The sequence below is a fragment of the Sciurus vulgaris genome (genome assembly GCF_902686455.1).
Source record: "Sciurus vulgaris genome assembly, chromosome: 7".
Taxonomy (NCBI): Eukaryota; Metazoa; Chordata; class Mammalia; order Rodentia; family Sciuridae; genus Sciurus; species Sciurus vulgaris.
This window is the reverse complement of record NC_136467.1, coordinates 26,554,288-26,575,805: the sequence shown is the minus strand read 5'-3', so window position 1 is coordinate 26,575,805 and position 21,518 is coordinate 26,554,288. Positions and strand designations below refer to the sequence as shown.

General features: G+C 32.7%; 1 protein-coding gene across 11 annotated transcripts in view; it reads right to left on the bottom strand.

Annotated features, from left to right (window-relative positions):
- Positions 1 to 21,518, bottom strand: part of REPS1 (RALBP1 associated Eps domain containing 1) — a gene marked incomplete at its 5' end in the record, with an annotated part of 111,356 nt that overhangs the window by 30,106 nt on the left and 59,732 nt on the right. For 4 of the 11 annotated variants that reach the window (XM_079148045.1, XM_079148046.1, XM_079148042.1 and 1 more), the window contains 6 exons: positions 314 to 432; positions 1,717 to 1,789; positions 4,051 to 4,152; positions 5,123 to 5,210; positions 11,588 to 11,668; positions 15,085 to 15,206. In XM_079148045.1, the coding sequence (XP_079004171.1) occupies positions 314 to 432; positions 1,717 to 1,789; positions 4,051 to 4,152; positions 5,123 to 5,210; positions 11,588 to 11,668; positions 15,085 to 15,206 (585 nt within the window). The remainder of the gene's footprint in view (positions 1 to 313; positions 433 to 1,716; positions 1,790 to 4,050; positions 4,153 to 5,122; positions 5,211 to 11,587; positions 11,669 to 15,084; positions 15,207 to 21,518) is intronic. The other 7 variants (XM_079148047.1, XM_079148041.1, XM_079148038.1 and 4 more) reach the window with 4 other exon arrangements.

The following is a 21,518-nucleotide window of genomic DNA, read 5'->3' as shown; positions in this document are numbered from 1 at the left end:
GTTATGACTGTTCCCTCCCTTTCATTAGCCAAGTTAAGGCCTATTATTCTCCTACCCCTGATATTCCTACATCTTCTTTTTAAATTTCCTGAGTTATACCTCCAGTTGTCATATGTATTATTTCCAATCAAACACACAAAAAGTCCCTAAGAAAAAACATTCCTCTTCATTTGATGTGTCTTTAATCCAGATTTCTTCTTCAGAAAAATATAATAAATAAGACATATTAAGAGGAATGGAAATAAAATGTCTTATGTCTTGCATTAAGTTTAAAACTAAATGATAATATACATTGTGCTTCTTTGGCCCCTACCTGTGGTGACTGTAAAGCTCCGATTCATATCTAAGGATGATGATCTAGAATGAGAGGGCTGTGGCCGTGGGGGGGGAGGTGGTGGTGCAGTGTTATCAGGTGAAGTTCCTGAATGAGACCTGCAAAATTCACCCCATAAAAATTGGTCATGCTATTCGTATTGGAAAATTTTTTAAAGTATTCAAACTTGGCTAAGCAGCCAATGACCTTACTAGCATGACATTTTCTCAAGCAGTACCTATTCAAATATAACCATAAACAAAGACAGCATTATTATGCCATGGTTGTTTTATGTTGCAAAGTAAAACATTAAACATTTAAAAAATTTGGAAGTTAGTTGTCAAGATGATTTCAAGTTAGACTGCAAACCACAGGCTGCTTCTCTATTCAACTAAAGGTAATAATAGTCTGAAAGACTATTTTCAAAAAAGAGAAACTCTACTTTAAAATATGGTTTACCTTTCAACTTATTAAAGTTTGGAGTCTGATAAGCTGAGGTGGAACCTGGGTAAACTATCTGAGGTGCCCACTGTGTTTCACCAAAGATCATCTTACTTAAGAGGTGATTATACTTAAGCTCAACTCGCCCTAGAGATTCACTTCTTTGCTACTGAAGTCTTCTTTCTACTTTCAGTCTTCTTCTGAAAAGGGTCTCCATGGATACTGGCAATCTGGTCTTCATATATAGGGATAAGAAGAATAAAATCCAAGATGACTAAGAACTCTTAAGAAACACAGGAAGAACTACATGAAGAACTGGAAAGAAGTGAGCAGACTTCTGACTGTAAAGTTCCTTGGAAATTTTGTATTAGTCTCTTTACAGTCTATAAGCATGTGGCAAAAGGATATTTACCACATGCAAAACATGAGGGGAGAAATATGCTGTCCTGTACACAGTTTTGAGCGGATGGCAAAGTCCTCACAGACAAATCCCTTACCATCCTCCACCCTATCCCACACAATTTGTTTGTGACTAAGGTTTAATGTAACACAAAAGTTTAGAGTCAGGGGAGTGGGAAGCCCACTGTTGGGCTGTGTTGGATGGTGTTAGAAAACAGAATTCTTTTGGTATTTGCCATAACCTATACATTTATTACTTTAGACTCTCACTATTCTGTTTTGCTGCAAAAATGACTATATTAAGTTTCTATTGCCAAGAAGTTATCAGCTTTTAAACTTCCACAAAATACGTGAAAAAACCAGGATTTCATTTTATTTTCTATTTAATTTGGAAAGAATGGAAAATTACTTGTCTTTTACATATTACCAACAGGTTACCTAACAACCTCCAGAGAACAAAATAATTTGTATATGGTTCTAAATAATTTTGAATATTAAATTGCATCAAAATTAAAAACGCATCAAGATATTTTAACACATTTTTAATTGACAGAAATACTGACCTTTGACGAGTTACATTGCTCCCGATCTGTTCTGGGTCAGAAGTAAAAGAGTCTGAACTACTGTAACCATCTGCTGATAAATGGGATATGTCCTATTTAATAATAATCATTTCTTTACTCTTTGCTCTATCTAACCCAAACAAATATAAGTGAGATACTGTTTCAAATCAGAGATATTCAAAGATTGCTAATAGGTAATGGTTCACCCTAATGTTACTAACTGTAAAAAATTAGATATCAATCAAATAAATCATGCATATGTATACAGCAAATTATAATTTAAAAAATTAATGATACAGAATATTCAAAATAAGTCACAAAATGTTATATATATATTATGATTTCATATTATTCAAAAACAAAACTACAGATTGAATATACCTTATTTGAAATGCTTGAGGCCAGAAATATTTTGTTTCCAATTTTTTTATGGATTCTGAAGTATTTGCATATACTTAATGAGATGTCTTATGGATCTCTAAACACAAAATCTGTTTCATATATACCTTATACACACAGTCTGAAAGTAATTACATATGCCTGTGTTTTGACTATAATCCATCACATGACTTTCAGTGTGGAATTTTCTACTTGTGGTGTCATGTCATCAATCAAAAAATTTGGGATTCTGAAACATTTCATATTAAGATTGCTCAACCTGTATTAATACACCCACAGAACGAGAATTAAAGATGATAATGATTTTGTTAACCATGGTCATTTGTAGAATAGTGAGAATATGAATAATTATTTTGTTTGTTTAGGTATTACAGTTCTGCAGTTAAATGTGAATTGCTTTGTAATGAAAAAAGCCACCTTCAAAGAACAAATTTAAAAATATTTAAAATAAAGAAAATGAACTTTAAAATTGTGAAAAATAAAAATGCCAAAACATATGCTGACAATAATACAGTTTATTAGGTAGGGGTCCTTGATTTTTCTATTTCCTCAAAGTCTTAGAAAACAGCAGTGAACCCCAAAAATTGACTAACAGTTACAACAGAATTAAAAAAAAAAAAAAAATAGAAACTCAAGGAAAAAAACATACACTTTTAAGAGTTATAAATTAGGTACTGTTTATTTAGTCTAATTTCATTTCAAAACTTACCCTTTTGCTTTTTTCTTGTCATATTATGGAATTACTTAATTGGTAAAAGAATGATGCTAACATGAACATATTTCCACCTGGATGTTCTAACATATATGTCAAATTTTAGATGCCCAAGATTGAACTTTTAATTCTTTCCTCACAAACCTGCTGTCAGGACAGCCTTCCTCATTTCCCAGTTACAGAAAACTAAAAGCCCTTGAATCACCCCTGACTCTCATATCTTACACCACAGAGGTAAACAAACCCTGTGGCCTTTCCCTAGGAAATGTTCAAAATTCAGCCCCAAATCTGACCACATCTCAGTACATCCACTGCTACTATGGCTAGACCAAGCCACTGTCTTCTCTTGCCTGAATTATTGTAACTCTCTCCTGAACTGTCTCTACCTGTGTCAACTCTGGGCTTCTTTTCATCTGTTATCACTAGAACAGACAGAGTGACTCTGTTTTTTTTTTTTTTTTTTTTTAAAAAAAAAGGAACTTCAGATTATTTCACTTCTTTATTCAGAACCTTCTAATAGCTTTTCCACTCAGTAAAGGTCAAAGTCTTACACTGCTCCTTTTTACTATTCTACCACTTACTACACTGACTTGCCAAATCTTCTATTCTCCATGTGCTTGCAGCTCCAGCAGAAGCAAGTTTCCTTTCTCAGGGCTTTACTTTGTTCCCTGTGCCAATCACTCTGCCATCAAATGCCATCTTTCGGTAAGGCCTTTTTTTGAACACTTCATGCCTTCTTCCATTTCCAGCTTTATTTTTATACATGGTATTAATTACTTTCTAATGTAAGAGTTGCTCTTTCCCCCTTGTTCTCTTTTCTCTCTTACAGAATATACTCTACATGGGCAAAAATTTTTTTCTGTTTTGTTTACTGCAAATCCCCAGTGCCTAGAATAGAACCTGGCACACAGTATCTAATTATCACTGGTTGAATGAATAAGTATATCCACAAAGTTTTGTGAGAAAGAAAGAATTAGTAGTGAAGAGCCAATGGACCAAGCTGGGAGGAGAGTAAATAAGCAGCCTGCCCTGAAGCAGGTAGAAATGAAGGACGGCCACTTATTCATAGACAGGGTAGGCTGCTTAAAAGGGTTGGCTATCTTCTACCTTATTCAGTGAAGATAGCACTAAATGGTCACACACTTGAAGCACTCAGATTTGAAATCCATCCATACTTAATATACTTCAAATGGAAAATGTGAGATTATCTTTTATTTGCTTACCTACAGTATTTCCAGAAGCAAATTTCACAGATGAATTTATCTTATTTTCTTCTGAAAGGTCAGATGATTTCACAAGTAATGGGCTGGTGGGATTAGTATGATCTAGTAGAGAATTAATAGGTAAAAAAACAAACAGGAATTTGAATTGATAAATTCATAAAGCTCAGAATATAAAACTTAATTTAGATGTTCCAAAGAAGTGGCAGATAAATTCATGAGTTATTAGATAAAACAATATATTTAATAAAAATAAATGTAAACCTGTTTATATAGAATTTTGTCATCTGCCATAATAAATGATACTTGATAATGAAAAAGTTTGTCTGCTTGTTCAATTTTACCTTGGTAGTGCAATGGCTTAAACAAAACACCACGTATATTGGGCTATAAAATAAGTTAATTTATGATGCTAACTTGCACAGAAAAAAAAATTACCTTTTAGAAACTTTAACCAAAACATTTTGTCTAAAATGAAGGGGAATTCCAGGAGTTCAAGCAAAACAGACAGCTTACAAAATTTACACAAAGGCCAAAATTTATTTTTACATATATATCTCTAGTTAAAAACTGAATACACTTTAAATATAAATTCATGATGGTGACTACATAAACCCAGGATATTAACATGCCCTTATTTTAAAACCTTATAATTTAAGATCAACAATTTCCTTTAAAAAACTGCAACAACAGCCCAGTGCAGTGGCACATGCCTATAATTTCAGTAGTCTGGGAGGCTGAGGCAGGAATATTGCAAGTTCAAAGTCAGTCGCAGCAACTTAGTGAGGCTCTTAGCAACTTAGGGAGACCCTGTCTCAAAATTAAAAAAAAAAAAAAAAAAAAAGGGGCTAGGGATGTGGCTCAGTGGTTAAGGATTGCTGTATTCAATCCCTGCTACCAAAACCAAAAAGCAAAACCCTCTGCAATATGAGCAAACAAATGTATACAAAAACACAACTGTAGAAATCCCTAGGTTTTAAATATAAGCAATTATGAAAGAAATCGATACTTTCACAAAATAATGTGTTTTGGTTGGAAGCTAAACTAAAATACAATCTAGTAACAATTTCCTTACCACTGCCGGTTCTTTTAAGTTCCATTTCCTGCATGTGGATTTTGCTTGGAGTCATACGAATGGGAACTGGATGAACAATAGCAGTATCCTAGAGGCAATGGTAGTAAATACAGATTTGTATTTAAAATGTCAAGTTAATACCATTAAATAACCAAAATTAACAGTAATGCAAAAATAAGATTTTCTCATTTCATTAAGGTAAACATGAAAATAAATTTTATAATTAAAAGCTCTAGAATTAGATTAAAATCAAGGTTACATTGTACATGTCAAATCATCTGATTCATTTTTATAAAAAGTACATTTTAAATTGAGTGATAAAGATTTGCACAAAAAATGCTCTTATGGGGCTGGGGTTGTGGTTCAGTGGTAGAGTGCTTGTCTAGCACCTGTGAGGCACTGGGTTCGATCCTTAGCACCACATAAAAGTAAATGAATTAAATGAAATGTTTAAAAAAAGAAAAAGGATTAGTCTGCCTTATTAAAAAAAAAAAAGAGGGCTGGGGTTGTGATTCAGTGGTGGAGTGCTTGCCTCACATTGTGAGGCACAGTGTTTGAATCTCAGCACCATATATAAATAAATGAATAAAATAAAGGTTCATTCAACAACTAAAAATTTTTTTTAAAAAAGTTCTTATACAAACATGATTCAAGATAATATTCAAAAGCAATTTAAAATAGTCTGATGAAATTACACAACTGTTAACCCCTGAGGTTAAAGTGAACTATTTCATGAAAATCGGAAGACTACTTAAGAAAATTTGATGCTTTTTCCACCTATAAAACGAAGATAATGAGATGCCAATTTTATTGGAATAGTAGGCACAATACATCCTTTCTACAGAATAGTTCAAACTGTTTAAAACTGATTGCCTCAAATTTTAGCTGAAACTTCCACAAAGGAACCCATTATTTCAAAGAAATAAGTAAGAATCCCTAACTTACTTATTCTGTTCTTCCACCATTTCCATGATGGTAATATATCTGATATTTCTAAACTTGATGAATGGCAATTTTAGAGGAGTAAAGGAGCTATTTGTGTAGATTTTTGAAAAGAATGAAAGAGCAAAGGTAAGAAGATGAAGACAAATGGCAGCATCTCAGAAAGGGCAGAAGAGTGAGGTGCCCCTGGGACATGGAGAAGCCTGGTCCTAACCCCTGGGAGAGGAATCAGAACCAGGTCAAGCATCTGACTTCACAGCAACGGACCAGCTGAAAAACCATGGCCAAGGGAGCTTGGCTGCTTCTATGAGGAATCAGTTCGTACTTTGCATGTGCTACAGTTAAAAACAACTTGAGACTCTTAAATTTCAAATATCTAATAATGAGTTAAATTTATAATTTAGTGTAGAGGATGCTGAATTTTAGTTTACACTGGGCACTGTGTTGGTGATAATACTGAGTTAGCACCAAGCCCCTGAGAGGGAAAGTTTTGTTCCTGCATGTGGTCTCTTATTGGACAAGCTTCCTTGGTTTACTCTTATCACCTCGAAATTAAATTTAAAACAAATCCTTTAGAGCTATTATCTTCATAGTCATTCACAGTAATTTCCTGCCCCTACACCTAGGAGAATCTGAACAGGGTTAATATTTATCCAATAAGCTTAACATTTCCCCTATAAACTCTAAAATTGCAGCTATAAAAACTAATAGTACAGATGGATCAAAGTTTAGATTTCTCCTAGCAAGTGACTCAAGAAAATTTAACACTACATTTAAGACACTGTTCAAGTTATAGTTGTGATTATAAAAAACATGGCTTTATAAATGATCGTTTTCTTAATTCACAATTTTTTATATTGTCATATTTTTAATCTTTGGTAATCTGGCAGATGTGAGTTGTTGCTCACTGAAGTTAACACTTCCTTTTAGTTGATGATTTTGAACGTCTCTTTGTATATTTCTTTCTTGCAGTCTGCACACTTCTGTATTGTTCGTTTTTTTTTTTTTCCCCTAATTGATACACAGGAGATTTAAAATATATTCTACATTCTTTTTTCAGTGGGTGACAAATATATTCTTGTTACTGAGTTTTATTTATGCTTGATACCTAATTTAGTCCAATTAACTGCTTTTTAAAAGTTTGTGCTTGTAGTACCTTTGAAAAAAGTATTTTCTCCTTTCTCAAAGTCTTAAAGATAAATGACTCAATGTTTTATAATCTTGCTCTTATATTTACTATTGTATCAGAAGGGAATGTTTTTGTTTTAAATGCAATGCCAGGAAAGCAGCTAAGTTGTTTTGTTTATTCCTCTCAACATGTTCTTGAAAAAAATCTGTAGCCTGCAATTTTGGGCACAGTATTTTTGCTATATCCATTAGATTCATTTGTATCATTCCAATCACTTAAAAATTTATAGACTACTTGACTGATTAATATATTAGTTGCTAAAACAGGTAAAACTCCCTGAAGATGATTTTCTCATTTTCTACTTTTAGTCACTTTTTGCTTCATGTGTTTTTAACTTATCAGGTACAACAGTAAATATATTTTTCAAGTGAATGTAATTTCTCATTTAATTGTATGTACTAGGCAAAACACAGCTCTCTATATTTACAACTTTAGTTGCATAAATAACTGTTAAAAGAATCAGAATTTACCATTCTAAGATCAAAGGAAAAAGAAATGATAGCACATGTAAAAATAATTTCTGATTCCAAACCCAAACAAATCAGGAAAAAAAAAAGGGCAAACTTAGATGCTCTAATTTGTAACATTTAGCTAATATATATTCTGTGTGTATAAAATCAGACTTATAAAATTTAAAATAGTTGGAAATATAAATGAGTATTTGTATACGTTTGTGGTACAAAAAAGGGAAGTCAAGAAAATCAGGAATGTTCTATAACTTAATTCAAGACTTCTGTACCAACAAATCAATATTCTGTAGCACACTATATTCACACAACTACTGACTGCTGTAAGTCTGCAATGCCTTTAGTCCAGTAGAACTACTGACAGTAGAACATGGCAGGACTTTGATAAACTTGACAGAGATGCCCAGGTCTAACCTCAGATTAACATTAGAAGTTGCATTTACGACCAACACGTGCAACAAGATAAGAAGCTTTCACTTTAAGCATTTCAGCATCCATATGAAGAACCATAAATGTCTACAAACCTCTTAGTCCTAAGACACATGTACCAAAAGATGCCAAAATAATACTTTCTCTGCTCTAAACAAGTGTCTCTAAATAGTGGGGCAGAAACAAAACTGGCCGGCAGGTTCTACCTACCTCTTCTTATGTAGTCAGACTGCCCAAAGCCTTCAGGAAATCCATTCTAATCATTCATGGCACATCTTGTTATGTATTTGGGTGTGATTTTACATAATGCAGCACTTTACTGAATACTTACATTAATCTCATAGACCTAATTTTTCTACATGCCTTAAATCCTATTATTCCTATCTGAATCCAGTCCTGCCTACTTTTCTTTTCCATGTCAGAGAATTAAGTGTTAGAATTCTTGATCTCCCTTGCTTCAGTTAATTCACACTGTTGTCAGAGTGATCTTCCCTTTACTCCTCTCTTGCCCAATCTCATCCTGGTACTCTGTGATAGCTCCTGGTGCCTACAAGGTAAAGTTCAGCTCCTTACTCTAGTTGACTAAGATTTTCTCAATCTACTTTCAACTACATTCCTCAGCTGCCACCATTCCCCCATAGGTATGTGTACCCTATATACTATCACCACAATGAACTGATCCTACTCTTGATACTCTCCCTGCCTAGAATACCCTTGTCCATTTTGCCAATGTCTATTTTCAGTGAAGACTCACCATACACATATAACCTCTTGTGAAATCCTTCCCCCAACACACAGGGCCAGGTTAGCTAGTCAACCCTTTCTCTGCCTACAATTTTTTTCAGCTGAAAATGAAATAATTAGAATCTCAATTTCACAAGAATTCTGAAAGCCTAATACCTAACCATCCAGTGTGCGTGTGAGTTCACTGTGCTGTGTAAGTGCTACAGAGATCAGCTTGAAGCTTTTCATAGATTTTTAATTTTATTGAGCAAGGGTTAATTATCAAGATTTAGTTTCTTTTTAATATTGAAGGGTTGGGGAGTAGCTCAGTAGTAGAGGGCTTGCCTAGCATGATTGATAACCTGGGTTGAATCCCCAAAATAAATAAATAAGTCAGTCTCTGGAAGACATATTAAATTTATATTAGAACTATAGTTTTATTGTTTTTTCTTCTCCCTTCAAATCTGAAAGGGCTTCATTTACTTATTTATAATCCTTATTTACATAAGCCTTGCAAAGGATTATCTGGGATTGTGGCTCCAGGTTGTGCTCTATAAACAGGCAATATTTCAGTTAAGTATTAAATGAAGGTTAAGAAACTGTGACTCTAAAGCCACAATTAGGAGAAAGCAAAGCATTCTCCCAATTGAAAACTTAAAGATTACAGGTTAGAGAACAAAGTTCAGAGTTAAGCTTGCTGACATAAACGGAAAAAAGGTATTTGTTGATGTCAGTTTACAAATATTTAAGAATTCCAATTTTATTATTTTTTTTTAGTGGCTCCCCTCCAATTTTTTCATTTGTTCTTTTTAGATATACATGGCAGTAGAGTGCATTTTGACATATTATACATACATGGAATATAACTTCCCATTCTTGTGGTTGTACATGATGAGTTACCCTGGTTGCGTATTCATTCGTGAACATGGGAAAGTCATGTCCACTAAGAATGCCAATTAAAATGATCAAATTCAGAAGTCTAATTTCAAGTTTAAAACATCAACCATTCTTTATTTTCCTACAGCCTCCTTTCTGCCACACTAGAAATAACAAAGTATACTTTTAAATGCTCTTAAATTAGGGTCTTATTTCCAAGAAGAACATCACTTGTAATAAGCTAAATATTCCTCTATATTCCTGTTAAGTCATGAATCAATTTAATTTGCCCGAGTTCTAGATTTTTATATGTAATGTTCTTCCTCTGACAAATAATTATGATGCTATGTCGTATTATTTTTGCTGTCTTATAAGTGTTAGAAAATAAAATGGTTCTTTCTATAAAATACCTTCATTAAGTAAGTAAAATTAACTGGACTATACAAAAATTAGGAGATAGAAATAATATAGAGAAAACTTAAAGCTTGAAGAAGCTTAAAGTAAAACCTTTAGTTTACAGAACTTGTCACTTCTCCAAAGATCTTAATTATGGCTGTTAACATGCAGCAAAAATTTCAACTGTTGGCTTTATTTCTCCTGCATTTTCAGATTAAAGTAAAAAAGATAAATGCTTTAAATGTAGTAAGAGAAGCAAAAGGCACAGATGATCTACATATTAATCTGTCCATAAATACTTCAATAGACTATAAACATTTAAAAATGGACATATATTATGTTTGAATTCAGTGACTATCACAGCATCTTTTATGTTTCAAGTACAAATTCTTAAAAATTTTATAAGGTTGCAAAAATCCATTGATTTAAACTGAAAATATTTTATCTTGAAATGACACTTCTCCAAATCCATATTAAAAGACAAGGCCATTTTACTATTTAATTAATAATTGCTGGCTGTTAAATCTAAGAATATGCCTGTGTCACTTTCTACATAGCTTTCTACTCAGCTCACCTTAAAAAAAAATAAATAAATAAAAAAAATAAAAAAAATAAAAAAAATAAAAACAAAGCTATCTTTTCACACTTCTTCCCTTATTACTTAATTCCTCTTTTGTTTTTGGAAAGTGATTATTAGCATGTCCTTTTTAGAGAGAAAGAGCATGCGCCAAAGAGAAAAGGCAGAGGAGTAACCAGCAATAAAAATAATTTAGAGCTAAGGTATTGAAGTTTTCCAATAACCTGAGGGACAGGTGGGACACAGATGAAATTAACTATATGGGGATAAAATTTATTTTTAAAATCAGGATATGAACTTTGTAGCATTTTTGAAGCAACACAGTAAATAAACCACAGGAAGACAAGACAGGTTCCTTTGCACAAGCAGAATCTTTGACAAATAGCTATGTATTGTTTTACTGAACTTGATTCTATCTAACATAACATACTAATTAAATAAAAGCCTATCATTTGAAGTGTTTTAAAGATGACACTGCATAAATATTTACATACACAGTACATATTACATGATGTATAAGCATACAAATAATATTTACATAACTGTCACTACATTGAACTACGCAGTATGTTAAATAAAACAATTAGCAAATGAAAACATATTTAACCAAATCAATTATCACAAAATGCTTCTTAGACACATGTACTAAATTTTAAAAGCATTGTTTCTCTCATCAAAAATAACTAGAAAAAATAAGGAATGGGAAAAAAATTCTTTCCACCATTAAACACACAAAAAATTGAAGTCTGCCAACATTTCCCTCTAAGCACTACACTGAATCATGCATATTGGCTAAAAACCATAATGAATGGAAATTTGGGTTAATAAAATTAATTTCAAACAAGCAAGCTAAGTGATTGACTTACAGGATCAGCTGGTGCAATGTTAGAATCAAATTGGGTCAGAGTTTGTGAGCTTGAAGAGCGTTCACTAAATGTCTCCCACTGCTGAACAGACAGAGGAGAGACAAGTCAGCATGATGAGAAAGATGGAGTAAAAGATCACTGGAGAAGATTTAGCAAAGTAATTCAGAGGTTGCACTGCAAGTTGTGTTCCATAGGTCTACTGTTATTCTGTAATTTCTATTTTTCCATGAACATCTTATGCTTATCTATCTTGGGTCATTTTGTAATATAAAGCAAACAGTTTCACAAGCAAATATCAATCAAATAGTAATAATTTTTTGCAATCTCTACAAAAGAGATTTAAAGACTTAGAGAATTAAAATTCAAAACATAATACAAGACCAGATTGTGAGTGATATAAATGGCTACCAAGGAAAATGTAACGGGGTTTGTCTTGACTGGAAGAAAAGAGTAACTTCAAATCCTTCTCTTAAAATGCAAATGTTAACACACTGATTTGGTGATACTAACAAAGTTTTGATCAAAACAAAGCAAGTCAGTGTGACTTGCCAGTGCGACCCCTGAAAGATGATTCTATTATGTTCGTGCACATATTTTATACATCGCATAGATATTTAATAAAATATAATTGAGATAAAATGCAAGGAATTCTGGAATTAATATATGTTTGAGCTTATGTCAACCTGTAGCAAGTCAACCCCTGCAATCAGCACTACAAACAGGGCCATGCTAGTCCACAAGACAGAAATGCCAATCAGGCACCCCGCTCCCCATGCTAGAAAAATCAGAATGCGGCCACAATGAGAGCAAATCAAGCATTTGAGTATGTGTTATATATATAGAAGATGTATATGAAATACTACTTATCTAAAGAGGTACACAAAGAAATATCATACCTCTTAAAATAGTGGATAATTCAATATTAATTATAGTAAATTCCATTTGTTTTGGAGATTTTAATAATATAGTATAGAATTTTTACATCAAAATTGTCAGTTAAATGATTCCTAAAACTTATCAGTCATCCTCTAAAGAAGGAAAAACACCTACACATATACAATATATACACACAAATGTTTACACACAGACACACAACTACCCCATTAATCAAAATTCTTTTTATAATTCAGTTTTGGAAAGTATAGTTTTATGCTTCAAAGTTCAATTTACTATTTAAAATAGTGATATTCAATTTGAGAAGACATGTAGAAGTTAGCAAAAGGGTGCACTGTTAAAAAATCATCTATAAAAATGGGCAACATAATCACTCAATAATTTTTTAAATAAAGATTAATTTTAGTATGAAAAACAAGATAAACAGAAATACTGATACACTCAAAGTGTTTTAGGTATAAAAGCCATAATCACTTTTATCATGGGTTCAGGGAAGTGACTTGACGATATCTGTTAATATGGTTGTTTTCTTCCTCAATAATTATTGTTGCCAGGATTCATAAGGAATTTTTAAAATCCGAATTAACTAGAAAAAGTTCAGATGCCAGAAAACTTTTGCAAAATAGAAGGCATATACTAATACCCTGCTTGGGTGTCATGAGGTTTGTCCTTAGGGTTTTACAAGACTATATGTAAACAACTTGGAGGGCAGAGAGAGACTCTTGACTCTTCATGACTTTAGTCAATGGTTAAGAGCACAAGGCTCTGGAACCAGACTATTGGAATCCTACTTAGGCTGTGCAAACTTGGGCCGGCAATATTCCATAACCTCTGTGTACTTCAGTTTCACCACCTGTAACATTATATTAGTACCATCTACCTCATAGGAGTGTTCTGAGGATTTAAGGAGTTCATATATGGAAAGAGCTTTCCGAACAGAACTGGGACATCAAAAGTGTTCAACAAATGTTAGGGATTATCATTAGTGTTACCCCCTATAGAATCTCATCCATATCCACAGGTGCTGAATTAAAGTTGAAAAAATATTAGTGTTTTGGTGATAGACAATGAAAATAAAATCTGAATTTTATATCTTGAGTAGCTTCTTAAATAGGTACCATTAATATATCTCAAAATCAATGTTTTATTAGCATTTGATTTTTCATAAAGTGAAAAAAATTACCAAATTTTTTGTCTTGTTAGCAAATACTAGAAAATAGAACTTGATAGGAATATTTAAGTAGGCAGATGGCAACTAGTGGAATCAGAATTGAGAAGGGACATCTAGCTCTAATCTTTAATGAACACAAAACTTCATTTAAAATGAACATGGGTTTAGGAATTGAGATTATTTACAAGAACTGCTCTTATTTACAAACTGATAAAAGTAGACTAATAATATTCCTTTTATTCTGATAGTACTTTTAAAAAATGATAGAAATGTAAATGCAGCACAAGTAATAGTTTCAAGAACACTAACCTACTCTCCATAAACGTTCTACCACTCAATTTTTCAAGGGCTTAATTCCTCTCTCCACAAAAACACTTATTAGTAGGTTTACATCCAATGGTAGGATGTATGGTATAATGTTACAATGCTTAAGGCACAGTCGTGGCTGTGGTTAGATGTTTACAAAGCAGTGTCAAGTAGTACAAAACTGCTAGTTACTTCTGTTTTCCAGTTCTCCCATATTAACTAGGGTACTCTTTAATTCAGTACTTTTCTGGCTTTAAAGAACAAGGAAAGCCCAAAAGCTTCCTGAAAGTTAACAAACGCTTAATTTTTCAGCACTACCTAAAGAATGGTAAACAGAAGAATCCTCTATTAACAATATATTTTAGTTTGGAATATTCTCTTTATTCACATAGGGAATTGCTCTAACAGGCTGGAACAGTGGTTTCCAAATGGAGTTCTCCAGAACACTAAAATTTAACAGAGTAGCCTAAGGAGGTGCTTCAGGGGAGGTGGGGCCTTAGGCCCTCTTCCTTTATTCTAAGCAGAGTGATCCTTTTACTATTTTATATGACAGAATTTCAAAGTCATTGGAGACCAATGATTTGCCCCAAATTCTATGCTTGGTCATATTTAGTTAGATAAAAACACTCCTTTTTGTATTGAATAAACTAATTATAAATAGTTTGGGTCATAGAAAATACTTTTTTCATGTGGAAGGCTTGCCTAGCAACATCCCATCACTTCCAATCCTAAGATTCTAATTGTATTATCATGTGCCTTACGTATAAGGACTGAGATGGTATAACCCACTGGACAAGGCAGCTGACTCATATCAAAAGACTTGTATTAAAATCTTAGCTCTTAAATCTCCCTGGAAATGAGATGTTGGCTGAGTCATTCACTCTGACTTTTAACTTCATTTGTTTGCTCCAACTCACAATATTTTACTGGGGATAAACAATGGAAACCAAATGATATTGTATAAACATTAAAAACCTCAAAAAGTCATATCATTACAAACATTTATCACAGTCATATTAACTATGCATGCATGCTCAAAGATCTCTATACTGACATTACCCTGTATGAAATTTCTTACCTTAAAAATGCTAATTTTTAATTAAAAAAAAAAGGAAGCTATGCTAACCTCACTACTTTGATTCAGCTCTGGCCAAGTCTGGTTTAATGATGGCATTGACGGTGACTTGCTTGGAGGTGCTTCGGCAGGAGAGCCTGAATAACCTACCTCACCTGGCTGATCTCCAACATCTGTAATTTAAAACAGAGGAATCCTCTATTAACAATATATTTTAGTTTGGAATATTCACTTAAAAAAAGCTAACAGATGATTTTCCTAAATAGAAATTTATAACCTGATTTTCCTTATGTTCCCAAAATAAACATTTTAACCATCAGACAATACTCATTCATACTACTTACAGTCTACCTGAAACCACAGTTTTTTTTTTGTTTTTTTTTTTTAATGAAAATAAATTCTAGTTAGGAATAAGCAGAAGAGTGTTATACACAGTAATAATGCAAGAGGTTGAATCAGTTTCTGATGGATTTTTATCAGTTTCTCAAAGTGTATTCCTTGTAATACTCATCACTAAGGTAATTTTCAAAAATTAGATTTTTTTTGCTCAGGTAAGTTTGGAGGATACTATAATTTCCCGAGGGAGCACCCCCATGCATATCAAGACTACTGATGTCCAGTAGTAAACAAACTAAACATTTGTAAACCAGTTTTCCTAAAACACAAATGCTTTTCATCAAATAAAATTCTTCAATATTCCCTTGAAATATACTTTGGAAGCTACTGATTTATACTCATTAATCGACTTTTCTCTTCAAATCTTTCTTGATACCAAAAGAATGGACAACAAAAGGACAAAAGGAATTCTTGGTAATAAGCAAAAAGCAAAATATAAAACTTAAAAAAAATTTTTTTTTTCAGTCCTAGGATCAAACCCAGGACCATGCACATGCTAAGCATGTCCTCTACCATTAAGCTCTACCTCCCAGCCCTTAAAACTTGTGTTTACAGACTTAAACCAGATAGTTACAAATCTACGACACTCATTCAAAATGATTTTTAATGTATGTTAAAGTATCATATTCTATTTTAATTCCATTTGAGCCTTCATTTAAAATATCTCTAAAGTTACACTTAAAAACAAAAGAAATTTCAATGGTAAATAAATTCCCTAATTTTTTAAGGTTTACACAGTTTTGAATATAATTCCAATCAACAGGGAGTATGTAATCTGGTTAGACCATGTATCATCAATATGATTCCATTATCGGTCTCTGTCTTTCTATTTGACCATGGGAAAGTTGAGTAAAACAGCACCCAAGTTTTTTCATCACAAAGAAAGACACTTGGTATTAAATGTTAGCTCTATACTTCAGATTTCTAAGCACACAGCCATATAAAAAACCTACTAATATATGGCTTTTTTTTTTTTTTTTTTTTTTGTGGTGCTGGGGATTGAACCCAGGGCCCTATGCATGAGCTAAATCCACAGCCCTATAGCTTTTAACCTTTCAACATAGCCATAAATCTTTCACACGTTAGTGCCTAACATAGGATCTAATACAGAGAGTAGCACTCATTGAGTAAACTGCTTTTTGTGTTCTTCATTTTAGTCACTCTCCTTTACTATCATTTTCTTAGAACCACAACTAACTATTGATGGTTGGAAAAGTTCTCAAAATTTTCCTTCTACCTGTTGTGTTTCATGACTCTTTCAAAATATTTCCCTTTTACGTACCTTGTAATTTATACCTTGATCATTATACCACACTGAAAGTTCTATAGTCCAACATTACATTTTGACTTGAACTGTATTTGTATTATAAAATGAAAATATGTTCCTATTTCTGAGTCCTATACCTTCACAATTAATAGTGACAGGGTAGTGCAGAAGCACTAGAGTTAGATATCATTATATGAAGTGTGCAGAACTCAAAGTTCTTAGAGAACTAGTTGAAAAATATTTATAATCAACAGTAATAGGTTATTCCTCATTGAATAGTTTTAGGTTTTTGTGGGAACCTACATTATGGACTGTTTTCCCCCCATGATAAAAAAGGAAAAGGAAATTAGGGAAAGGAGGATAGTTGCTGTAAATATGACATTGACTAAAAGTGAAAGTCTCCAGGATCATATAAAATGAAGACGTATCTTTATAAGAGACCCCCACCCCCTGCCAAAGCAGGTATTAAAAATAAATATAAGTAAACAGTATTAACTATGGGAAGATTAGTTTTCAAAAGAACCAATTTAAAGTCAGACTATTCAACATCATCTTAGAGCCTTCTGGTTTGACTTTCAAAATCTCAGTTGTCATGATGTTATCGTTTGACAAATTCAGGGCCAGACTATACCATATTCTCACCTCAAGGCATTATAATTTGGGAGAGATTCAGAGACTCTCTCTCAGTCACTGGTACAAAGCTACAGTGGATCTAGTCTCTCATTTCATTGAGAAATTAAATACTACTCACCCAAATAATTATACTTTATTATTAATCCAACAATTATTTTCCTAGAATCTCAGTTCTCAAATAATGCTCTCCTTTTGGGAATTTTTACAGTTCTTTGGGGGGGCACCCCCCCAATTTTGTCTGAAAAGTCAAAATTATTCTTAAAAATTATAAATTTTCCTCTTGTGTTGATATTGACACATGCTGAAAAGCAACAGTGAGTAAAAGTACTACTATCTCATCAACAAGAATCAAGGCAGTGATACAAAATGTATTATAAATTTATAATACATATATAAATTTAATTTTTCTATAATACAAAAAATGCATGCTTTCTCACTGCAGAATTTCATTGCATAATGAAGTAGTAATATTTAATTTTAATAAATATCAGCACTAAAAATACAACTTTATAATACTCTGTGTCAAAATGGGAAATATACATAAAGTACTCTACTGCATATCAAGGTACAATGGTTATCTCAAGAAAAAATACCTGTGTGATTCAGCTGTAAGTTGAACTGACCACTTTTCACAGAATACCATTTATCTTAAAGGAACAGTCTATAAACTGTAAGTATTCAGACTTAGGTATTAGGCAGACATTTTTCCAAAAATGAACAAAATGAGCCTGTCACTTCAAGGAAAGCAACTATTTCAGTATTTGTTACCAATGACAAATTTCAAGCTTTTAGGCAAAACTTACAATTTTGAAAAATGTGCATATATATCCGTGTTAAGTGTTTCCTAGCACTTAAAGACTTCTCTGATAAGACAGGTTATAACACTAGCAAATATGCTTTCTGCCAGGCCTGGTGGTGTCCACCTGTAATCCTGGCTACCTGGGAGTCTGAGGAAGGAGGATTAAGTTAGAGGCCAGTCTCAGCAATATAAGAGAGAACTTGTCTCAAATTAAAATATAAAAAAATAAAAAGGGTTAGGGAGGTAGCTCAGTGGTAGAGTACCCCTGAGTCTGTACCCTGGTACTGCCAAAAAGGGGAAAAGATTTTTGATATTTTATAATGAAATGTCTCAATATCTAAAAGATCTGCATATCTCAATGAACTCATTTTTATAAATAACCACTATATTATGATACAAAATTACTCATGGATAAAGGGTTCATTCAAAGTACAAGGCAGATCAATTAATTTTAATGTTTAACATTACAAAAATTCTTTAATATGGTTTCTGCTTTCACATTGCAAATAACCTTTAAGAAATTACCATTTGTGTTTTGATGTAGTACCAAAGAACAGTATCTGAAAACAGTATATAATAGTCTTTCCTTTTACTATGTGAGGCTAGCTTTTCTTTATGCATTTTAGGAATTGGCAACTTTTTTTTTCTTAGACAAAGGGTCAGATAATAAATTTTTAGGTTTTGTAGGCTAGATACCCTCTACTACAACTATTCAATTTGGCCACTGTAGTATACAGATAGTCAGACAATTTGTAATTGAATGAGTGTGGCTGTATTAAAGTTTTATTTATGGGCACTGAAATATGAATTTCATTCTCATGTATGATGAAATATTATCCTTTTGTTTTTCTTCAATGATTAAAAAAACATTCTTAGTTTGCACAAAATACAAAAACAAGCAACAAGCTGGATTTGATCTGCAGGGCTTGGTGTTTGATCCCCTGATTTACCTCAAAACAAAATAAGATATCCAAAAGATTAAATATACAAACAAATATAATGATCTAGTTGACTTCTACTAGGTAGATATTAAAAATAAGATTTGCAAAAAAATATAAAACAATGTCATCCTTTTCATAATTGCTTTATTTAGAGAATACAGTTATTTTCCTGAAGATATTTATACTAATACATAAAGGGTGTGTTGCTACTTTAAAATAAAGTAATAAGCACTTTTTAAATGTTGGGGGTGGAAAGGTAGGAAAAAATTAAAATGTATCAGTCTTAATTTCTAATAGGATGACTACTGATAGATCTTACATGAACAAAGACTCCTGGGGCATAATTTATAAGGAAAAAGGGTCCCAAGATTAAGAAGTTGAAAAAAATTCCTGTCCCAGAAAATCCAAAAAGCATTTCTGGGACAAACTAGCAAAACTACCATTGCTTCTTTCCTACTTCACATATATAACAACCAACAGCAGCAGGTAAAGAGCAAAGAGAACAAATTACCTATATTCTAGAAACCGACAATCTTGAGTCTGAGGAGAAGCATTAGATAAGGAAATAAATTGCACCTCCTTCAACTTTGCTTCCTGTAAACACTCCAGCAAAGAGCTTCCTGCCCTCCCACAAATGTCAGGCTTCATGACTATCCTTCCGGAGGCAGGGGTGTAGTTTTACTCTTACCTGATGCAGTGTTCCAACCTAGCCTCCTGCTGGAACACTGTGTCAACCCTGCCTCCCTCCTGAGGGTTCTGCTCTGCCCCTGACATCATCAGAGCATCAGGGCTGAAAAAGAAGAGCATGAGCCTAAATTATTTGTTAAAGTTAACCCCCAAAGGGCTTTTACGCAAAGAAAGTCTTTCCCTCAAGATATAAAACTGTGTCTGGAAGAGACAAACCAGTATGATCACACCAGAGAACGACTATTCTGGTTTATTAACACTGGCAGCAGTTTTCGTACTTCTGTCCTTCAAAGAATCTGGAAAGTTCATGGGTTCAGTCCAGTACAATGTACTTGCTGAAGAGCTTCTTTACTAAAGAACTTTAGTGTTGTTCTAAGTTTGTAACTATCCATCCTAAATTTCTTTTTGTACTGTATTTAGTATATTGAAACATTTCAAAAGTGCAGCTCTCGTTAGTCTTCTACAACTATATGCACTACTCTGAAGTCTTATGGTTTAAAATTTATTTTGCAAAGAAATCAGGAAGTTCTTCAGTCATGAGGGCTCAAGGTTCCAACTTCATTTAAAAGCTTCATGAAGGCAAAACTATATCTACTATTTATTCCAAATGTAAATATTATTCTTATAAGAAAAAAACAAATAAAATTTTAAAAATGGGTTTGAATGAATTTTAAGCCTTCAAGGAAAAGTACCAATAATAACTTTTCCATTCTTACTTAAAATGTAGAGATAAAAGCAATGCATATACAGAAAGAAATTAAAGACTGAACTTAAGATATGCTCTGTTTTGTCCTGAGTGATTTTATTGGCATCAAAAAACTAAGATCTATTTAAAAAATGAACTCCATTTCTCTCCAACACTCCACAAAATGTAAAATTTGTTCAGGTAACAGATTTCAAGATGGTCTATGTAGAAATCCATCCATTTTAACTTAAAATCAAAGTTTTTTTTTTTTTTTAATGAAAGTAAAATTGTTCCCAACCAGATCTGAAAGAAAAACATTCACCCAAAATTCTAATTTAATTTTTCTCTGCGCTTTCACAATACTGATGAATATGTGATAGCACCTATAATTTGACTCAGCTATTATATTAAAGATACAGAAGAGGTGCCCAGTATCAAAGGATAGCTTAAAATGAACAAAGTCTTCCTAATTTAAACTACTTAAAATAAGAACTAGAATTTCAAAAAGAGGAAAAGAAATATAATTGGGGCTTTGTCTTAAAAACACAGAAAATTATGGAAATGAGCATAAAGAACCAAGAATGAAAAATGTTAATTTTGAGAGGAGTGTAATTTGGAAAAATTAAAAAGTATTAATGAGTCCATGAACACTTACTGAAAGCCTATTAAGGTTCCAGGCTCCTAGGATATAGCACTAAGCAAGAATATAAGGCTTTTGCTCCCACAGAGTTCTCTGAGAACAGAACTGTCTTTTATTTCCTTTTCACTATCATAGCACAATAGTAAAGAAAAAGTTCACTTCTGAAAAAAACAAGAGTATCATTAATTATTTTCAGAGACCCTTACGAATTCACTAATACTGAAACTATAATTTCTGAAAGCACTGACTATAATTATCCTTCCAGTTTTTCTTCTTTAAGTATTATCCACCCTGGTTTGTCAATGTCTTGGATCCTAGGAATTGTAATTACTCCCACCAATTTCATTAAATGGTGCATTTTTGCCAACAGTTGTGATTTACTGTATTAATTTTTCAGTTTTAATACATATCTGGAAAGAAATGACACTGTTGTTAAG